The sequence below is a fragment of the Alosa alosa genome, chromosome 23 (assembly GCF_017589495.1).
Source record: "Alosa alosa isolate M-15738 ecotype Scorff River chromosome 23, AALO_Geno_1.1, whole genome shotgun sequence".
Classification (NCBI taxonomy): Eukaryota; Metazoa; Chordata; class Actinopteri; order Clupeiformes; family Clupeidae; genus Alosa; species Alosa alosa.
The window spans coordinates 16,430,507-16,445,506 of record NC_063211.1 but is presented as its reverse complement, the minus strand read 5'-3'; the positions used below and the strand labels follow the sequence as shown (position 1 = coordinate 16,445,506).

The 15,000-nt window shown below is 43.4% G+C and overlaps 1 protein-coding gene across 6 annotated transcripts in view; it reads right to left on the bottom strand.

Moving 5' to 3' along the window:
* Nucleotides 1–2,262: 2,262 nt before the first annotated feature.
* The window catches only part of kalrnb (kalirin RhoGEF kinase b), an 87,471-nt gene continuing 74,733 nt past the window's right edge, over nt 2,263–15,000 (bottom strand). For all 6 annotated transcript variants that reach the window (XM_048234496.1, XM_048234498.1, XM_048234497.1 and 3 more), the window contains 14 exons: nt 14,773–15,000; nt 12,599–12,712; nt 12,262–12,377; nt 11,833–11,899; nt 11,609–11,712; nt 10,681–10,750; nt 10,404–10,490; nt 9,922–10,014; nt 9,083–9,133; nt 8,918–8,995; nt 7,669–7,854; nt 6,865–7,036; nt 6,405–6,571; nt 2,263–4,072 (listed from right to left, as the gene is read on the bottom strand). The exon at nt 14,773–15,000 is cut by the window's right edge. In XM_048234496.1, coding sequence (XP_048090453.1) covers nt 3,857–4,072; nt 6,405–6,571; nt 6,865–7,036; nt 7,669–7,854; nt 8,918–8,995; nt 9,083–9,133; nt 9,922–10,014; nt 10,404–10,490; nt 10,681–10,750; nt 11,609–11,712; nt 11,833–11,899; nt 12,262–12,377; nt 12,599–12,712; nt 14,773–15,000 — 1,749 coding nt within the window. In that variant the 3' untranslated portion in view covers nt 2,263–3,856. The remainder of the gene's footprint in view (nt 4,073–6,404; nt 6,572–6,864; nt 7,037–7,668; nt 7,855–8,917; nt 8,996–9,082; nt 9,134–9,921; nt 10,015–10,403; nt 10,491–10,680; nt 10,751–11,608; nt 11,713–11,832; nt 11,900–12,261; nt 12,378–12,598; nt 12,713–14,772) is intronic.

Below are 15,000 nucleotides of genomic sequence, written 5' to 3'. Positions count from 1 at the left end.
AACATGAGAAAAGAGAAGAGATGTTTTGTTAAACTTTGATTTTCCTAAACAAATGTTTCAATAACTTTAAGAGAATATAGCAAGGAGTTTACCTGCGATTCATTGTGCTGCGCGATGCTTCAAAGGGTCAAGACAATGACGTTCTCCACCTGCACCTTCTTGTCAAGTGAGGTGGCTTCTGTCATCCTTTGGCTTTTATATGGGAGAAACAATACTGCCCCTCTCCTTTTTTAGATGTGGAAAACTGACGTTCCACCCGCTCGCACCTGTCGCACTTTTGTTCAGGTCCAATATTGACTCAGGGAGTTTGAGGGGGAGGGTCAGCGAGGAGGATCTGCCCAGCTGCTCAGACTAGGCCTAAGCTACTGCACTTTCACTCAATAATGTTTCTCCCTATGGAACGATGTTATGACACCACTGACCTTAAAAATGACTGTTGATAATATGACTAAAGATGTATGCTACAGGTGTAGGCTACTAGTCCACTACACAACTGCTGACAGAAGAAAAATGGGGGTTACAGGGAAGAATGACCCTACTGTTCCACTCGCGCGCCTAATTTACACATAATTTACATAGAACTTGCAAATGATTCTTTTTCCTCTCTAGCCGAGTGGCTTCGGAACTTGTTTGAAACACATGGCAGAAGGATGTAAAGTTTTATATGAGGTGTAGGCAGCTACAAGTAGGCCTACAATTGAATGCTTGTCATCTGTCTCAATGTTATTTTGTTGTCTACTAAAACAATATCCCTTACATGGACCTGAAGCTACATAATAGTGTTGACGCAAAGACCACACACGACCAAACAAACTAACAACATCGATTTATCCTTCCACACTGGATTGTGTGTTCGTTCATTTACTTTTACACTGAAATTATGTCTGCCTTAGTGGGCTTTCGTCTCCATTTTGCCACCAGCCTACATTCACAATCCCAGGCATGCGTCAGACTAGATTATCTGAATTCTAGTGCCATCCAGTGATAATAAGCTACAAGTGCCTGAGCCATCACATTTCAATAATATCTCACCAAGTATTTGAGATACGGCCAATATAAACCAACATATCCACCTGTCTCCGGAGCAGGTCAGGTGAATCCCCACTGCTGCGTAAGAAGCTTGCATTGTCAACTAATTGGTCCTGGGTTAAAACTGATGTATTGAAATAGCATTTAGTTCATTAGTAGGCTACATCCGATAAAGATTCGAAACCTGGCCTTGCCTTGCACTAATGGGCCAATTCACCAAAGCAACTCATCTCCCGCGAAACAACGAATGAAATACATCCGCTTGGTGGCAGTGTTGAACTGCTAGTAAAAATTAGGCCTTATTTATACAGTCGCAGGTGATGTCACGTGTGGTCGTGGGATATGAAAGCGTAATTATGTTATGTGGATATATACAGCTCCATATTCGCTCGTGACATTTTCTCCGTCAACCTTGAGGGACAAAGTGACACGCAAGAATGACAATGTGAATGACATGTCGTGAATAATTAATGGCCTCACGATGGCGTCGTAGAGTAATAGCCCATCCTCATAATTCCAAGAAGCACTTTGGTTTATGTGATTCCAGTGGGGGGTTCTAAATATTTCAGAACCTTTTGTTATAGCAAAAAAAGCAATGCGTGAGAAGGAATAAGTTTCACATTACAGTTTATATTCATTATTTCTATATGCATTCCGGAATACACTGCATATTTGCGCCTTCAAAGTGAAAGTGTACATCCTTTTCTTCTTTGGTCCGTTTGCCAGCTGGATCCTATACCTCACATCTTCAAGGAATTCAATTCACTGGCTTCGTATGCCATTTGACCATAATTTCACATCAGCTCTTGAGGCAGGAGCTTGCGCGGTCTACCCAAAATGAATCATAATCTGCTATGGATTGCAATTACAGAGTCCTAATGTTCAGATGGTGCTTAATTGCAGAGGGATACCGTTTTAGCTGAAGTCTTCTGGGCTCTTCTACATAAAACAGGGATGGTTGTGAGAACATCCAGAGACTAAGGGAGATGGGGGAAGAGAGGAGGTTACAGAAGTGCAGACTGGGCGATCCCACCTCCATCATGTTGGTTTTAAAGTTAATTTGGGTCAGTCATCATAACCATTTTACAGGGAGGAGCATAGGCTATTGTGCGAACATCTTTCATAAAGCATAGGTATGTATATTAAAAGAAATATATCTGTTTTGAAGTGCCTTTCTTGAATCTTAGATGTAAATATGTATAGGCTACACCTCACATGGAAAGAAGAGACGGATTTTCAAGATGAAAAATTGTCAGCTTTATTATGAACCACATTCCAGGTTAAACAAATGAAAGACCTCCCAGATGGCCGCCGACTCTGCCCCGCATCCGACCCAGATGCGGCTCTGATCTGGCTCCGATCCGGCCCAGAGTCCGCTGCCACGTGGGCTGCTCTATCTGATATGTACAGTTATCTCACAAAGGCCAGGGCTGGGTGGGGGAGGGGGCGCCAGGAGACAGCAGCAGATACTCACAATCAGAAATAGATGCCATTCACAACACCAACTTGGAATCGACTAATTGTTCAAAATCAATGTTTTGTCTTTTTTACTTTTTCTTTTCTAGTCTTTTTTTTGTCAAGTTTTTTTTTAGTCTTTTTTTTTTTTTACCCGGCCTGTGATGAGTTAAACAGGCCTAGATGATGATGCACTAAATCAGACAGAATTATGATTCATGGGCTGATAGTTTGAGGTGTTTTGTAGGAGCACCATAGCACTGTCTTGTCTATCGAAGTTATTTTTTAATTACTTATAGAACTGAGTTTTTCATATCCTAATGCTGAACAGATATAACTTTCTCTTGTCTGTTAGATCATGGTAATGTCAAAAATATTATGTACAAATTTAAAATGATACAGAATAATACATTTAAAATTCTTTGTTACATTACAAGTACAATGATGAACGTCGACTTTTTTTTTTTAGATATTGCACAACCTGGCGTCATCGTAATGCATTTCATTGGAAAGTGCAGAAAACGTTTTTTTTGTACAAGGGAACATGAGTCAGAACATAAAAGGAGAAAAATGCTTTTTTATGCTTCAGCTGTGGCTTGTCAACATCGGAGAATCTGTAAATCATGGGATAATTATTAAAAACAACTAGCAAAAATAAAAATTTGAACACATAGAAGACAAACTATAGTACACTGTGTACAAATGACTTGGCATAGAGTAGAAGTCAGGGGGACTCCCGTTGGGGGTAAAAGTGTTTGTGTCTGGGTGTGTGTGTGGGCAGAATGACGTGGCTGAATGAGAAGCATAAACACACAAACACATGGTCACACCAACGCAATCAGAAGTTCACCTCATGAGTTGCCCTTTCCAAAGGAACACAATCTTTCTTTTTTTAATAATATATATATTTATATATTTAAAGAATTCCCCTGTTATTTAAATGATTTTCTTTCTTTTTGAAACATATCAACAGAAGGTATGGCGATGGCGTCCAACAACATAGGGACAGCGTGCGGCGTCCGTCAGTTCATTATTGTTTTGTCCTATCAGAAAGAGGCGGAGCCACAGGTGAGAGACGAGAGAGTGAGAAGAGAGAAAGGGGGCAGGTGCCGTGCTTCGTACAGTCCAATCAGATCTCAAGAGAAGGAAGGGGGGGTGGTGTCAGTTGCTGTGGTGATGTGATGCGTTGGCACGGGATTGACACCTCTTTCGTTAGGGGGCTTCTTGGGGTTTTCACCGATGGCGGAACATGAGGAGGCTACTACCAGTGAGTCTACACTGAGGGCTTCAACTGAAAAGGAGGTGGCGAAGAGGACCTGAAGGAGGACCAGGAGGGTGTGTGTGTCCGCCAGGATGAGCCAGGGGCGGAGGCTCACCGCGTGGAGGCGAGCACGTGACCCGGGATCCAGCCTTCGGCGGCGGGCGATTGGCTGTTGGCCGGCCGATACACCAGGCACATGTTCTGCTGGTTGGAGGCCAGGATTTGGACTCGCTCGCCGGCCACCACGCAGATCTCGTCCTCCTTCACTGCGTTGTAGTCGTGCGTCACCAGCACTGACGACAGGCCGTTGCAGTCTGGGTCGTCGGACTGAAGGAAACGCGCACACACACACACACACACACATATGAAGACAAGGCAAGAGGAAAAAGACTTTTATCTGGAAGAAATACCTCCGACCAAAACAAAAAAATGTATGTGATGCATTCACTAATAATTTATATAGTGGTTAAGGAACCCACTTTCTTTAAATATTCAGCAGGACAAATTAAAATGATAATAATAAAATAAATAACTTATACGACGTATTTATACTCAAACACTGTCTCCTGTTTATCATGGACTGTTCAACAAGACACGTGGAAATTAAATGAATTGGAACAAACAAAACAAAACGAATCAAAACAAAACAAAGACTCAAACTGGTCATCTCCAGTGTCCTTCCTGTCCCTGATCTAGAGCAGTGGGTGGCTGCCCAGCCGGGGCCTGGGACGGAGAGGAATTGAGTGCAGTGGCCACTTCGTTGAGGCTGCTAATTTGTTAGCGTCTGTGCTAACCTTGACCTGCCTGCGCTGCTTCCAGGAATAAATAGACTGATAAGAAAAAAAACTGGGGAGCTATGAGACGTTTAAAAATAAAGAAAGTAGCCAGTGCACTCCTGCAGTCTGGGTCTCGCTGACAGGGGTGATTTATCTAGGCCCAGGTTTCCAGGCTAGTCCAAGGCCAAGACAGACGAACAGAAGGAGAGAGGGAGAAGGAGGGAGAGAAGGAGAAGAGAAAGCAGAAGAGAAAGGGAGGAAAGATTGGGGCGAGGAGATAGATAAAAGAGAGGGAGAGAGAAAGAGGAAGAAAAGGAGAAGAGAAAGTAAAAGAGAGAAAGAGAGGAAAGATTGGGGCGAGGAGATAAATAAAAGAGGGAGAGAGAAAGAGTGAGAGAGGGAGAGGAGGAAAAGAGAAAGAAGAAGAGAGAAAGGGAGGAAATATTAGGGTGAGGAGATAGATGAAGAGTTGAAGAGAGAAGGAGAGAAAGTAGAAGAAAGAAAGGAGGGGGGGAAAATTAAAGGGACGAGGTAGAGTAGTGGAAACTAGGGCAGTTTCTCCACTAAGAATAGCCCTCAGTGTGTGACCATTCACCTACTCATGGACACACACACACACACACATGCATGCAAATGCACAAGCACTAATACAAACGCACATACACACACCTACAAATGCACTCACTGACACACACACACCCTTACACAAATGCAGATACACAAGCACTATTACACACACACACACACACACACACACACACACACACACACACACACACACACACACATGCATGCAAATGCACAAGCACTAATACACACGCACATACACACACCTACAAATGCACTCACTGACACACACACACACACACCCTTACACAAATGCAGATACACAAGCACTATTACACACACACACACACACACACACACACACACACACACACACACACACACACACACACAGTCTTCCACATCCACTCGGGAGGAATCTATAGTAGTCAAAATATCTAACAGAATGGACTATTGAGGGGTGAGGTTGCCTTGAGCATCAATCCCGTGATAAGACAAACAGCACTGCATCATGGGAAATCTGTTTTTGTTTGATGATCACATTTGAAAGCCTTCTGGCAAAACCTCCTTTTTTTAGCTGAAAGACGAAATTGTCTAACAGAGGATGGTGACCATCAGTAACCTGACTCTCGCCAGATGAATTTTGTTCCGCTTAGCTCCGTCCGCTTCACTCACATCCATCTGGGACCTCTTCCGTTGAGAGTGATTTCTGCACCAGATTTTATGGTAGAGCCAATCAGGACGCAGGGCGGGAGTTTCATACAGTAGATGTGACATAGCGTAGAAGCGACTGTGAGACTGTTATCAGCGTCACGGGTTGGCTTCGATGTGAGTGGTTGAAGTAGCACGTCAATAGATGACGGACAAGTGGCTTATCCAATCATATGCAAGCATTTTTTGATTAGGCCCAGCCTTCTGAAGCAACACTTCAATGGATTGATCAAAGATGGATGAGTGGAGCTAGAAATTCATCTGGCGAGAGTCAGGTTAGACAATCAGCATGTTCCAATGGGAATCTAAATAGGTGCAGTACAAAAACTAGGACACCAATTTTAAGGAGTTAAGGTAAAAATATTTACGTAAAATGTATGTAAAAAAGACATTGATCATTTTGACACAGAAGAGCCTTTGGGCACAGGACACAGCTTGACCCAAACAAAGAATGGAACTGACATCAGTGTTTTAAATCAACCTGACTCAAATCTCCCCTCTTACAACCCCCTCCCCTCCCCTCGGACAACCACGGCAGGATAAGCCTGTTGAGACAGCATGTACTGAATATCCAGGTCAGTCTCCACGTGGCGGGCTGCACTCACCATCTCTGGTTCGGGGTGCTTGCTGGACTTGTGGGCAGGGCTTCCATTGGAGGTAGATGGCTTAAGGGGACTGGACGGGTGGGCAGGTGGCCGGCCGTTAGCGGAATGCTGTCGGGGCAGAGAGCCTCCGCTGTCTTTCTTTTGGAAGATCTGAGGGTTCTGAAGAGCTGCAGCCGACCGGGAAGGACAAAGACATGTATTGGTTAACAATAGATCAGTGGTAACACTTAGGCTGGTGACTACTGGAAGACAGACCAGCTAATCAACTTTAAGATACAAAGGAATTATGGGTACTGTAGTGTCTTTGGAAGATCTAAGGGTTCTGAAAAGCTATTTTAACGATGTAACAGGGATATAGAAACGTAGATGGTCATAATTACATTTACTACCTACAGTAAACAGTCCAACACTGAGGGCACCATTCAAACAGAAAGGGGTTGTGGGTACTGTAGTCTCTTACCAGACAGGAAGCTGCTCTGTGCGTCCAGCAGGTCTCGGATCTGCTGCACCCACTCCTGCTTGATCTCCATGTTGGCTGCCTGCAGCGTCAGCCTCTCCGAGGACCCCCGTGATGCCATCACAAACTTACATGGGTCCGAGTCCACATGCTCCTCCATACTCAGGTAATTCACCTACAAGGGAAATAACACATTCAAAATATGTCATGGAATTTAAAGTAAACGTTTTCTGACATAACCTAAGCTTCTAGAACACACAAGATCTGTACATGCCACTTTTTATGTTCCTTATGGCATTTGCAAGCAATATGTCTGCTCTCCACATTCAAACTTAGTCTGTATTTAATTGAATGCATAGTCTGTAGTTATGGGACCAATAAAATGACCAATAAAAGGACCAATAAAGGAACAATAAACAGAATACATACCTACATATTCAAATGCAGAATACGTACTGTATCAGGCCAATGTTCCTATCCAAACCAACTTACATTTTGTGTGTGCATTTATCACTATGTACACTACTTAAGTGCTAAATGTTATTGTCGCTGTCACATGTTACTGGCATTTCTGGCATCCGACTATCAGTTGAGCCAAATAAGTAGCTGTGTGACTATCACTATTGCCCTTTTATGCTTTGATTTGTTATTACTGTTTGCTTTTGTTTATATAAAGCACACTGAATGACCTCTGTGTATGAAATGATCTATATAAATAAACTTGACTTGACTTGACTTGACTGCATCTAGAGCAGACGCCTGTTCTATATGTGTGTGATGCCAGAGGAGGGAGCTGTAGTGATCTACCTTGATGCTCTTCTTGAACTGGTAGCCAGGCGTGGACGAGCCTTTACGTAAGAGTTCGCTGAAGATGACGATCTGCTCAAAGAGGAAGACCCTCCGCTCCTTGCTGCGCGACAGGACCCCCGTGTCGTGCTCCGTCACAAAGAACGTGTCCTGTAGAAGCAGCTTGCCCTGGGCTGTGAGCTTGCCCTGTGTGATGCCATTAGACACTGTGTTAGCTCCTTAGTTTCCAGTGTTATGAGTGCAACTGTTAAACCACTGTTACATAACAACATAAATTCACAATGGACTACTTGATATCCACTGCAAATAAACTCCATGACACTTTGGAAAGTTTTTATTAGCAGTTTACACGTTTACACTACTCTCTTTGACAGCCATACTTCAGGACTATTAATAGAACACAGCTGGAGGCATTAGGTTGTTTGAAAATGGCAATCAAATGTGATCTGAGTTCAAAGACAAACAGGTTTGATGATCACATCTGATAATCGCTATGCGTGTGCTACACAAGTTTCCATAAAAAGGGCACGACGACAGCTTGAGAAGTCAGCTGACACCACTTCCCTTTTCTAGTCTCCTCAGTACATGGGGAAAAACCCTACATACGTACGTTAGGGGAAACTTCGATTTCTATATTCTTGTTTTTGCATTAATGGTGCTGGTTGTATCAGGTGCGTCTCAAAAAATGTTAATACCGTGGAAAAGCTTTTTTCCTGTAATTTATTTTAACCAGTGAAACTTTCATATGATCTAGATTCATTACACATAAAGTAAAATATTTCAAGCTTTTAAAAAAAAAAAAAAAAAAAAAAAAACATTATTCTAATCTTGATGATTACAGTTTACAGCTAGGGTTAGCCTGCATCTCAAAATATTACAATAAAGAATTTATTAATACAGAAATGTGGAGATGAGCTTTAATCAGTTAATTAAGTCAAAACATTGGCAATGGTTTCCTGAGCCTTTAATCTCTCAGTCTGGGCAGGCAATGGACTACTATTTTCAAATTTTTTGAGACGCACCTATATAAGCTAACCAGATCATCCTTTGGGTCCAGTCAGTGAATGTCATCTCTGTGGCCTATTTTGCCTTCACCCCTCCCTGTCCTTCAGCGCAGCCGAAACACTCAGCCATGACACTTTGCACAGTTTTTCTTAGCAGTAGAGAATAGCATTATCTATCCTTATCTACCACACCCGTCAAGTTCTCCCTGTGTCAAAAGTGAAAGGTCAGTGTGAGGTCATCTCACCTCGTAACCCTGCAGCCGGCCCAGGTTCATCATGTCATTGCAGCGTTTGGGCACCAGGAACATCAGATCCACAGCTTTCTGTACGAACACAGAGATTACAGAAAATCAAAACCACATATGAAAATGTGTGAAGGGTGCATTCAGTTATCTGCTAAAATGGCTCACCTCAATTTCCTGACAGTCCAGGCCAGCCTTTGAGCTGAACTTCAAAAAGTCCTGAAAAAGAAACAGCCTTTGTTCAGTTTGGAACGCCTTGTCAATGAGTGAAAACGAATGATTTCACTGGGCTGAACACAATAATGCAAACACAGGCAAAGCAGAAGAGAACGTTTGTGAATAAGCGTGCTATCGCATTCACTTTACATAGATCTCTTCCTCCAGATGAAGAATACGTCCTGGGAGGATAACACTAGGCTGTATCTGGCAGAGGAGTTCTGCAAGAATTACCTGACTGATCTTCTTTCTATCAGTCCAGCTGTGCTAGTCCTATTCTGGCTCTTTAAAAAGCTCAGTCATAAATATACCACATTTCATGCCCTGCATGTGCTGTGATGTAATGGTCGCTGTGAGCTGCCATATACATTTTCCATATTGGATTCAGTTACAGTGGGTTATGTTTTACAGTACAGGAAGGTTTGTGAGTTTGCATGAGATTGTGTTGTGGCATGCCGTAAGGAGCTAATATTAGTTTTGTATGCATACTCATTTGTTTGTGTGGTGACAGCCACTGTCCTGCATAATGAAATGCTGTGTGTGTGTGTGTGTGTGTGTGTGTGTGTGTGTGTGTGTGTGTGTGTGTGTGTGTGTGTGTGTGTGTGTGTGTGTGTGTGTGTGTGTGTGTGTGTGTGTTTGTGTGTGTGTGTGTGCATGCTTGTGTGTGTGCTTGTGTGTTTGTGTGTGTGAGAGATAGAGAAACAAAGAGTCTCTGTGTATGTATAAGGAGTGCGTGCGAATGCATACACTTGTGTGTGTGTGTGTGTGTGTGTGTGTGTGTGTGTATTCACCTTCAGGAGAAGCTGGTATTTGGTGATCCTCTGAATGGGCTTGATGAGATAGTCACTGATGGACATCCTACAGTTGATTTCCTGTTGCAGTTCCTGTCAACATCATTGTTTGAAAATAAACACTAAGATTGTAAAAAAATAAACACTAAGATTGAATAAATAATGGCACAAGACTCATCACAACACATTCTGGGCACCTACATGATAAACTGTATGAAAGTAAGCACAAAGCCTGACACTGAAAGCTTGAAAATGTAATGTTTCAAATATATCCCCCAAATATAGTATGAGATATAGTACTGGTCACTGAATTGTCCCATCAAATGACATCCTACTGTCAGCTTTATGGTCACAGCATAAAGGTTGGTTGAAAACCAAAGCGAGCATCAAGGGAGGCTACTAAACCTGTGTGTGTGAGAGAAATAGTATGACTCACTCAAAACTTATTTTGAGTTATTTTGAGTGATTTCTCTCAGTCTCACCTCGAAGTAGGAGTCATACTCTGCCACCACAAACTCAGACCTTGGTTTGTTTTGACAGTACACCACGTACATGTGGAGCCGACGTTCCTATAGAGAAGGGGAGATCAGCTGAGGTTAAGCAAGAGCAACAGTGTACACACATGTAAAAAAGAAAAAAGATGCACAAACACAGATACTCTCTCTCTCACACACACACACACACACACACACACACACACACACACACACACACACACACTCACTCACAAATATACACAAACAAAAATAAATCACATACGTGTTTGATAAAGAGCTCTGCCAGCCTATCGTGGTCCTGCAGACATTTCTCCAGTTCTCCCAGGAAAAAACTAGGAAAGAGGAAAACAGTGATTTCCTTGCATTCCACAAAAATCAATCCCAGAGTAAACCTGCCCCACAAAAAGACCCTTCCTCCTCCATTGTGCGTCCACTTCTGTTTATGGTGACCAATCTGATATCAAACAGGATATTCTGTTTCTAAAATGCTATATTAAACAAATCAAACGGGGACATCCACACAAGAATCTTAAAAATACTCCTTCCTCATCGAAAGAGAAGTGTAAGGCACATGTACACACACACACACACACACACACACACACACACACACACACACACACACACACACAAAATTCAGTGTGTGGATGTCTTGGCAACTCATGGGGCTGTTCAGTCAGACGACACAGTAGGCTATAGATCCTTTAGATCCTTTCAATCTGTTCCTAGAGGATTTCCGGTTGTTGAAACATTCAAAACCAACGGAGATACTTGCATGAATGAAAATAAAACGGACTTTAGCATAATGCTTTACAAACTGTAGACTTTATAAAGGACCTATAAAGGGCCAATGATTACTCTCTTCATAAAGGACTTTATAAAGGACCTATAAAGGGCCAATGCTTACTCTCTTTATAAAGGACTTTATAAAGGACCTATAAAAGACCAATGCTTACTCTCTTTATAAAGGACTTTATAAAGGACCTATAAAGGGCCAATGCTTACTCTCTTCATAAAGGACTTTATAAAGGACCTATAAAGGGCCAATGCTTACTCTCTTCATAAAGGACTTTATAAAGGACCTATAAAGGGCCAATGCTTACTCTCTTCATAAAGGACTTTATAAAGGACCTATAAAGGGCCAATGCTTACTCTCTTCATAAAGGACTTTATAAAGGACCAATGCTTACTCTCGGTGCCAGTCGTAGATCTGATGGATGTTCCCAAACACGATTTTGTCTTTCCCCGTCATGTCCTCCGGCACCCCCTTCTCTGTGACTCTCTTCATGAATCCCTGGAAATGGAGAGAAATAACTTTAAGACAAGAGCATGTGATTGTTATAATGTGTGTGTGTGTGTGTGTGTGTGTGTGTGTGTGTGTGTGTGTGTGTGTGTGTGTTATTTCTGTTCTCACATCCACAACGATGCCCAGGTCTTTGACGTAGTCCCGCTCAGTCTGAACCATTTCGTTCATGACAAACCTGACAGGGCAAGGGCAGCAGACTTAGTTCAGCAATCAATGCTCTACACACACACACACACACACACACACACACACACACACACACACACACACACACACACACACATCTTTTCAAAAAGACACACAATTTCAACCTTTATTAACCTTAAAATATAGTTAGACGATAGTTGCTAGGTGCTTAAAGTGTAAAAGACAATGACACATATAAAGGAAAAACATGCACCCACCCACACACACACACATTCGGGATTGGGGTGTGTCAGTGACGCATATAAAGGAAATGTGCACATCTACACACACACACACACACACACACACACACACACACACACACACACTGGGGGTTGGGGTGTGTCTTACATGCGTCCTCTCATGGCTTTGTTTCTCTTCTCCGTCTCTGGGTCTCGGGGCGTGGCCAAGTTCTGTTCTGAAGGACTTACGCTCCCAAAGGCTGGAAACGCACCAGACTCAGGGGTCTGAGAGACACAGAAAGAGGGGAGGGAAGGAGAGAGAGAGAGAGTGGGGAGGGAGGGAGAGAGACAGAGAGAAAGAAAGAGGGAGAGAGAGAAGCAGAAGAAAAACAACATGCCTGAACAGGGTAGAATGACTGAGTAGAATAAAGACTGATATTGTCAAGCAGAGTAGATGACCCCAAAGCAGGGCAGAGGGGAGGTTTGAGGTGGACTTGTGACTGTACCTTGGCCTCCTGAGCCGAGGGGTCCTTGATGATCTCCATGGGGGGAGGAAGTGGGGTGTGGGGCTCGTCCTCAGCCTCCTCCTCTCCACCACTGTTGGTTCCTCTCCTGCCCTTCTGCAGAGAGAAATGGGGAGAGAAAGGGAGGGGGGGGAGAGCGAGGGAGAAAGAGAGAAAGATAAAAGGAGAAAGAGAGGGAGAGAGAAGGGGATGAGAGTGAGGGAGAGAGAGAGAAGGAGAGAAAGAGAGAGTGAAAGCAAGAGAGGGAAGAAATCGTAATAAAAGAGAGGGAAAGTAACACAGCGTATTTAGAATAAAAACAAGAAATGGAAAAACACGCAGGGAGATAACCGGGCAGGAAGAGAAGGACGAAAGACAGAAAGAAAGAGGACAGAATAAAAAGAAGAGGAAGAGGACAAGGAGGAAGAGAAATAAGAAGTAGAAGAATAGAAGAGGGATATGAAGAAAGAGGAGAAAGAGAGGTCATGAGTCCACTGTGTAGAGCATTCAAGAACTGATCCAAGAATATGTGTGCTTGTTCTGTGAAGCGCAAGCTAACGGTAGCATTAGCGCCACAGGAGGCTCAAACACATAACACACATCTCATCCATCATTCAGAAGCGCTAAACAGCTATCCAGGTTAGCGCTGGAACATGCACTCCCACAACAAGCACAAGCCCCCCTGCCGCACCTGCACTTGCCCTCAATAGCTTTACTACAGAGAGCTACGCTAGGACGCAGGGAAGAGGCACACACAGAGTTGTATGACAAAAATAAACCAACAACCTTAACATACAGGACATTCTAGTGATGTGGTACAATGTTATATATTGATATTAATCGATTACAGACTTTCCACACAGTACAGTACAAACGACACACAATGTCTTGCAGGACAGGTTATGGGAGTGGAATGAATTTGTCAGCAGTGTGGATCTAGCTATGTCAGAGCAGACCCAGCAGCAGCAGATGTTGCGTCAAAGTGCTGGGTGGATTAGTGGATAAGCATCTGAGGTTAAGGGCTAAAGCAAACAACTCAACTTGATTTAAGGATATGGAGACTGCTATAAAGGTTACAGCTGATCTGGGGGTTTGCAGAGGCGTTAAAGAAAGTTATGGCAGGATAGAGTTTGTGCTGTTAGGAAGTCAGGGTTATGGGCTGGTGCTAAGAATTCAGTTGGTCTCATGTGTGAGAAATGATAGAGTGTTCTGGATTGGGTGAGATTGCACATGCAAGGCTATGAAAAAGCCACAATAGCATTCAGCACAGACAGATATAGGCTATATGTATATGGTGTTCTATGTATGAATGTATATGTATGAATGTATATGGTGTTCTACAAATGTGTGTCTGCTGAAACATTTAAGTATTTTGAAGCGTGACAATGAAAAAACACAAGGGGACTAACAGACTAAAATAGTTTTAGAAGACCGGTCTATTTTTTTTTCGAGCGTACGCACTACTATCATGTCTGGTGTAGCCAGTTCCACTGATCAAAGTGGAAGCTAATTGTTGTGGCAGACACAGTGCGAACAGAATGCATCACTTACGTGCCCAGTGTAGTTTCCCCGTAGGCTTAAAATAGCAGCCACCACTGGAATGCACCTTACCCGCATCCAACTCTGATCTGGCCCTGATGTAACCCTGATCTGCCATCTCGAGACAAGTAACTGACTGTAATGTTTGCAAATGAATACTCAAATTGACCGTTGCTATTATGGGTGTAAAGGTACATGTATTTGTGCTGAACCATTTAGGTACAGGATGTTTAGTAGATTCAATACAAATGTGTACTGAATGTGCCGAATGCAGTCTTTAACAGTAATCAACAGTAGGCTTTCTTCAGCTATCTTCTTGCATCAAACAATTACCACTAACTAGCCACCGATCTGTAAGTCTCTTCTGTCCTTGTAGTGTCTTCTGACTTTCCCGCCTGTATCTAATTCTCTCCTCTGTGACTCATAGTAGTATCCCCTAACTTTTCCGCCTGTCTTTAATTCTCTTCTCTTTGACTCATAGTAGTGCCTCCTCTGTTTCCCACCTGTCTGTAAGTCTCTCTAATGTCTGTGTCAGTACTTCCTCTGTACCTGTCTGTAACTATCTTTAATGTCTGTGTCAGTACCTCCTCTGTTCCCCGTCTGTCGGTAAGTCTCTCCCCCGTGATGTGTGTACGTACCTCCTCTGTGCTGTCCTCGTGCTGGGGGCCCAGGTCCACGCTCTTGCGTCCGTCCCTTTTGCGCTGCTTGCCCGTGGGCTTCTTGGTGTTGGCGTTATCCCCCTTTCCGTGGCTGAGGCGCCGCACAGGGCTGGTCAGCCACTTCTTCAGGGTGTTACCGGTCGTCCCGGAGCGCTTGGGTCCTGGTGAGCCGGTCGGCAGCGAGCTGACGGACGCCTGAGGCTGCAA